Source organism: Salvelinus sp. IW2-2015, unplaced genomic scaffold (assembly GCF_002910315.2).
Source record: "Salvelinus sp. IW2-2015 unplaced genomic scaffold, ASM291031v2 Un_scaffold1551, whole genome shotgun sequence".
Classification (NCBI taxonomy): Eukaryota; Metazoa; Chordata; class Actinopteri; order Salmoniformes; family Salmonidae; genus Salvelinus; species Salvelinus sp. IW2-2015.
This window is the reverse complement of record NW_019942982.1, coordinates 202,401-209,133: the sequence shown is the minus strand read 5'-3', so window position 1 is coordinate 209,133 and position 6,733 is coordinate 202,401. Positions and strand designations below refer to the sequence as shown.

General features: G+C 44.3%; 1 protein-coding gene across 1 annotated transcript in view; it reads left to right on the top strand.

The window, feature by feature from the left end:
• Positions 1–308: 308 nt before the first annotated feature.
• The window catches only part of LOC112071229 (rho GTPase-activating protein 12-like), a 47,448-nt gene continuing 41,023 nt past the window's right edge, over positions 309–6,733 (top strand). Inside the window, 1 exon segment of the mRNA XM_070439311.1 lies at positions 309–386. Coding sequence (XP_070295412.1) covers positions 309–386 — 78 coding nt within the window.

Genomic DNA, 6,733 nt, shown 5'->3' with positions numbered 1-6,733 from the left:
TTCTCTGTTAGACTCCTCTCCCCTTCCCTGAACTGTGGCTGACTTCCTGACATGTCGACCAGCAAGGCCTTTTGGTCTTTTCTTAGTTGCTGTCTTCAATGGTGACTCTGTTTCTTCTCCCTGCACTGGAACTGATGATAATGATGAGGGTGATGATCCTGGTAAAGGTCACGATAATGGTGACGGTCATGATAATGGTGACGGTCATGATAATGATGACAATGATGATCCTGGTGCGTAATGGTGTACGGTCATTGATAATGGTGACGGTCATAATGGTGACGGTCATGATAATTGTGACGGTCATAATGGGTGACGGTCATGATAATGCTGACGTCATAATGCTGACGGTCATGATAATGGGTGACGGTCATGATAGAGTGACGGTAATGATGGTGAACGGTCATGATGGTGACGGTCATGATAATGGTGACGTCATATGGTGACAGTTCATAATGGTGGACGGTCATGATGTGACGGCATGATAATGGTGACGGTCATGATAATGTGACGGTCATGATGATGATCACGGTGTGGTGGTGATGATGGATGATGATCACGGTGGTGATATGATGATCACGGTGGTGATGATAATGATGACGGTGATGATGGCAGTAACACAGACTGAGCTGTGGGGAAATCTATTTCAATTCAAACTGTGAGGAAATTTTGTGAATTTTCTGCTTGTTGCCCAGTCTTACTAAGCTTATATTTCTGACGCTCTACCTTAACGCTGCTTTGACGCTCTACTGTAACGCTGCTTTCTGACGCTCTACCGTAACGCTGCTTTCTGACGCTCTACCGTAACGCTGCTTTGACGCTCTACCGTAACGCTGCTTTGACGCTCTACCGTAACGCTGCTTTGACCTCTACCGTAACGCTGCTTGACGCCTCTACCGTAACGCTGCTTTGACGCTCTACCGTAACGCTGCTTTGACGCTCTACCGTAACGCTGCTTTGACGCTCTACCGTAACGCTGCTTTTGACGCTCTACCGTAACGCTGCTTTCTGACGCTCTACCGTAACGCTACTTGCTGACGCTCTACCGTAACGCTACTTTTTCTATCCGTCTGTTTGTTTGGTCTGCTTGTTGTCTGTCTGTGTCCCATATGGCACCCTATTACCTACATAGTGCAGTACTTTTGGTCAAAAGTAGGGCACTATATAGGAAATGTGGTGTCTATTTGGACGCAGACTGTCTTGCTTTTTTCCCTGTCAGTTGGTCTGCTCTGTCTACATGTGATGACTTCTCTCATTGTTTCTCTGCAGCCTTCGGAGAAGTGTGGTATTCTCAAGTGACCAAGATCACTTGAGCATGGAAAGAAAGTACGGTGAGTTGTACTGGACTAGGATAGAAACAGGATGAGAACACCCTCAGAAGTAGGGGAGTTGTACTGGACTAGGATAGAAACAGGATGAGAACACCCTTCAGAAAGTAGGGTGAGTTGTACTGGACTAGGATAGAAAACAGGATGAGGAACACCCTCAGAAAGTAGGGTGAGTTGTACTGGACTAGGATAGAAACAGGATGAAACACCTCAGAAAGTAGGGTGAGTTGTACGGGACTAGGATAGAAACAGGATGAGAACACCCTCAGAAAGTAGGGTGAGTTGTACTGGACTAGGATAGAAACAGATGAGAACACCCTCAGAAAGTAGGTGGAGTTGTACTGGACTAGGATAGAACAGGATGAGAACACCCTCAGAAGTAGGGTGAGTTGTACTGGGCTAGGATAGAAACAGGATGAGAACACCTGTAGAGAAACTGCTCCTTCAGGGCAACACAACCAGCCAGTTCTCAAGTTGAAGACCCCATATTGCTTCCACCTTACAGATCTGGAAACATTGAAGGGTTATGGCCTAGGGAATGGGTAGGGAGTGATATCGGACCGGCTGTATAGGAAGTGGTAGTTGATTCAACATGATGTGAGATGACTTATGGAGCTATGTCTATGTTATTTATGTCTATGTTATTTATGTCTATGTTATTTATGTCTGCATGTTATTTATGTTTGTATGTTATTTATGTTTGTATATTATTTATGTCTATGTTATTTGTCTGTTATTTATGTCTGTATGTTATTTATGTCTGTATGTTTATTGTCTATGTATTTTTCTGTTATTTGTGTCTGTGTGTTATTTGTGTCTGTGTGTTGTTTATGTCTGTGTGTTGTTTATGTCTGTGTGTTTGTTTATGTCTGTGTGTTGTTTATTTGTGTCTGTGTGTTATTTGTGTCTGTGTGTTATTCATTTCTGTGTGTTATTTATGTCTGTGTGTTATTTGTGTCTGTGTGTTATTTATGTTCTTGTTATTTTGCCTGTGTGTATTATTGCTGTGTGTTATTTATGTCTGTGTTATTTATGCCTGTGTGTTATATGCCTGTGTGTTTTATTTATGCCTGTGTGTTATTTATGCCTGTGTGTTATTATGCCTGGTGTATTTATGTCTGTGTGTTATTTATGCCTGCTGTGTTATTTATGCATGTGTGTTATTGTCTGTGTGTTATTTATGCCTGTTGTGTTATTTTATGCATGTGTGTTATTTATGTCTGTGTGTATTTATGTCTGTTTACAGGAAAACTGGACGTCTCCTGGACGGTTCTCCAGGGCCCTCGCTGATATTCGCTATAAGGCCGGAGGGGGTTGGACAGCTGGGTGATGGGTCTTGCTATTTGCTAAAGCCAGGTGGGTGGGACCAGACTGGAGTGAGTGGTGACTGCTATTTGCTAAAGCCCAGGGGGGGGACCAGCTGGGTGATGGTGTCTTGCTATTTGCTAAAGGCCAGAGGGGGTGGACCAGCTGGGTGAGTGGTGACTGCTATTTGCCTAAAGGCCAGGGGGGTGGACCAGCTGGGTGAGTCGTTTGACTGCTATTGCTAAGGCCAGGGCGGTGGACCAGCTGGAGTGAGTGGTGACTGCTATTTGCTAAAGGGCCAGGGGGGTGACCAGCTGGGGTGAGTGGTGTCTGCTATTTGCTAAAGGCCAGGGGGCGGGGACCAGCTGTGGTGAGTTGGTGTTCTGCTATTTGCTAAAGCCAGGGGTGGACCAGCTGGGTGACGTGGTGTTCTGCTATTCGCTAAAGCCAGGGGGCGGACCAGCTGGTTGTAGGGTGGTGGCCCCTCCGTCTCCTCAAATCCCTCCTCTACTCAATCCCTCCCCTCCATTCCCTCCTCTCCTCCGTCCTTCGCTAGTCCTCCATTCCCTCCTCCCCCCATCCCTCCTCTCCCCCATCAATCAATCAATCAAATATAGTTTATAAAGCACTTTTACATTCGGCCGATGTCACAAAAGTGCTTACAGAAAACACAGCCTAAAACCCCAACAGCCAAGCAATTTCAGATGTAGAAGCACGGTGGCTAGGGAAAACTCCCTAGAAAGGCAGGAAACCTAGAAGAAAACCTCGGAGAGGAAACCTGCTCTGAGTTTGCTGGGTGGAGATATAACAGAACATGTCCAAGATGTTCAAAACGTTCATTAGATGACCAGCAGGTCAGATAATAATAATCACAGTGGTGTCGAGGGGTGAACAGGGTCAGCACCTCGGGAGTAAATGTCAGTTGGCTTTTCATAGCGCATCTATCAGAAGTATCTCTACCGCTCCTGCGGTTCTAGAGATTGAAAACAGCAGGTCTGGGACAAGGTAGCACGTCTGTGTGAACAGGGTCAGGGTTCCATAGCCCGCAGGCAGAACAGTTGAACTGGGAGCAGCAGCCACGACCAGGTGGACTGGGGGACAGCAAGGAGTCAATCATGCCAGGTAGTCCTGAGGCATAGTCCTAGTCCTGAGCATAGTCTCTCTCGAGAGAGAGAAAGGAAAGAAATGAGAATTAGAGAGAGCATACTTAAAATTCACACAGCCAACACCGATAAGACAGGAGAAATACTCAGATATAACAGACTGACCCTAGCCCCCGAGCACATAAAACTATTGCAACATAAATACTGGAGGCTGAGACAAGAGGGTCGGGAGACACTGTGGGGGCCCCGTCCGACGGATATCCGCGGACAGGGCCAAACAGGCAAGGATATAAACCCCCACCCGCTTTGCAAAGCACAGCCCCCACACCACTAGAGGGATATCTCCACCACCCAACTTTACTCTCTCGGCCTTGCCTCAGGATGGCTATCACCCACTCAAGTGGACGCCAACCCCTCATTAGGGAGGGCATGGAAGCAGCACCAGTAAGCCAGTGACTCAGCCCCCGTAATAGAGGTTAGAGGTAGAGAATCCAGGGAGAGAGGGGGAACCGCGGCCAGGCAGAGACCAGCAAGCGGCGGTTCGTCGCTCCAGTTGCCTTTCGTCCACCTTCAACCCTGGCCACACTACATCTCATCATTAGGACCTACTGAAGATGATGAGTCTTCAATAAAGACTTAAAGGTGAACCTGAGTCCTGCGTCTCTCACCTGTAGGGCAGACCATTCACAAAATTGAGTTCTGTAGGAGAAAAGCCGTGTAAGGTATGTACTGGCAGCACCTACATCGTAAGATGGGTAGGAGCAGCCCATTCCATGTAATGCTTTGTAGGTTAGCAGTAAAACCTTGAAATCAGCCCTAGCCTTAACAGGAAGCCAGTGTAGGGAGGCTAGCACTGGAGTAATATGATCAAATGTTCTAGTCAAGATTCTAGCAGCCGTGTTTAGCATTAACTGAAGTTTATTTCGTGCTTTATCCGGGTAGCCGGAAAGTAGAGCATTGCATTAGTCTAATCTAGAAGTGACAAAAGCATGGATTCATTTTTCTGCATCATTTTTTGACAGAAATMTTCTGATTTTTGCAATGTTACGGAGATGAAAAAAAGCTGTCCTTGAAATATTCTTGATATGTTCGTCAAAAGAGAGATCAGGGTCAAGAGTAACGCCGAGGTCCTTCACAGTTTTATTTGAGACGACTGTACAACCATCAAGATTAGTTATCAGATCCAACAGAAGATCTTTGTTTCTTGGAACCTAGAACTAGCATCTCTGTTTTGTCCGAGTTTAAAAGTAAAACATTTTCCGCCATCCACTTCCTTATGTCTGAAACACAGGCTTCCAGGGAGGGCAATTTTGGGGCTTCACCACGTTTCATCGAAATGTACAGCTGTGTGACATCCGCATAGCAGTGAAAGTTAACATTATGTTTCCYAATGACATCACCAAGAGGTAAAATATATAGTGAAAACAATAGTGGTCCTAAAACGAAACCTTGAGGAACACCGAAATGTATAGTTGATTTGTCAGAAGACAAACCATCCACAGAGACAAGCTGATATCTTTCCGACAGATAAGATCTAAACCAGGCCTGAACTTGCCCGTGTTGACCAATTTGGGTTTACAATCTCTAAAAATGAATGGAGCACGAGGACAGATGCAGAGCCTTGGTCTGACACCATTAAAAGGTAATTTACCACCTTCACGAGTGCAGTCTCAGTGCTATGAAGGGGTCTAAAACCAGACTAAAGCGTTTCGTATACATTATTTGTCTTCAGGAAGGCAATTTTATTTATTTTTTGAGAGGAATGGGCGATTCGATATAGGCCGATTTTAGTTTTTMATATTTTCTGGGTCAAGGTTTGAGGCTTGGTTACTGCKACTTTTAGTGAGTTTGGTACACATCCGGTGGATAGAGAGCCGTTTATTATATTCAACATAGGAGGGCCAAGCACAGGAAGCAACTCTTTCAGTAGTTTAGTTGGAATAGGGTCCAGTATGCAGCTTGAAGGTTTAGAGGCCAAGACTATTTTCATAAATGTGTCAAGAGATATAGTATTAAAAAACGTGTCTCCCTTGATCCTAGGTCCTGGCAGTGTTGTGCAGACTCAGGACAACTGAGCTTTGGAGAAATGCGCAGATTTAARTTCTTATGGCTGCAATCCCGTTAACGGGATGATATGACAACAGTCAGTGAAAGTGCAGGGCGCCAAATTCAAAAAACAGAAATCTCATAATTAAAATTCCTCAAACATACATGTGTCTTATACCATTTGAAAGGTAATCTTGTTGTTAATCCCACCAAAGTGTCCGATTTCAAATATGCTTTTCAGCYAAAGCACTACAAACGATTATGTTAGGTCACACCAAACCACAATAAGCACAGCCATTTTTCCAGCGAACGATAGTCACAAAAAGCAGAAATAGAGATAAAATGAATCACTAACAAGTGTCACATATCAATAAGTCCTAGTCATTATATTAGTAGATGCTGAATTATTCAATTATAGTAGTACATTAGGTCCTGTAATATTATATAATAGAGTCAATCACTCATAAATTTATATTCCTCCTTACGCTTATGATTCATATTTATGTCAGTTCCCTAGAAGTCATCTCACTCACAGGTATCCTGATTCGTCATCAATAAACTTGTTGTATTATTGTTGATTGATTCCATTACTATTCAAGTACTACTTTTGCTAGCATGTGTAGTACACGTGTCCAAAGCTGGCGCAGATGCAGGCAAACGTCGGACGAAAACTTCAAAAAGTTATATACAAGTCGAGTAAACGTTCAAACTAAAGTAGAGAATCAATCTTCAGGATGTTGTTTATCATATATATCCAATAATGTTCCAACCAGAGCATCCTTCTTCTGTAGAAGTTATTGTATCATGAGGAATGCGCGTGACCAGGAACTGGCAATCTGCCAAGACACGACTCATTCCCCTCTCACCGGCCCACAACACAGTATAAACTTCATTCAACGTTCTACCGACTGTGACATCTAGTGGAAGAGTATGAAGTGCAAACAATCCATG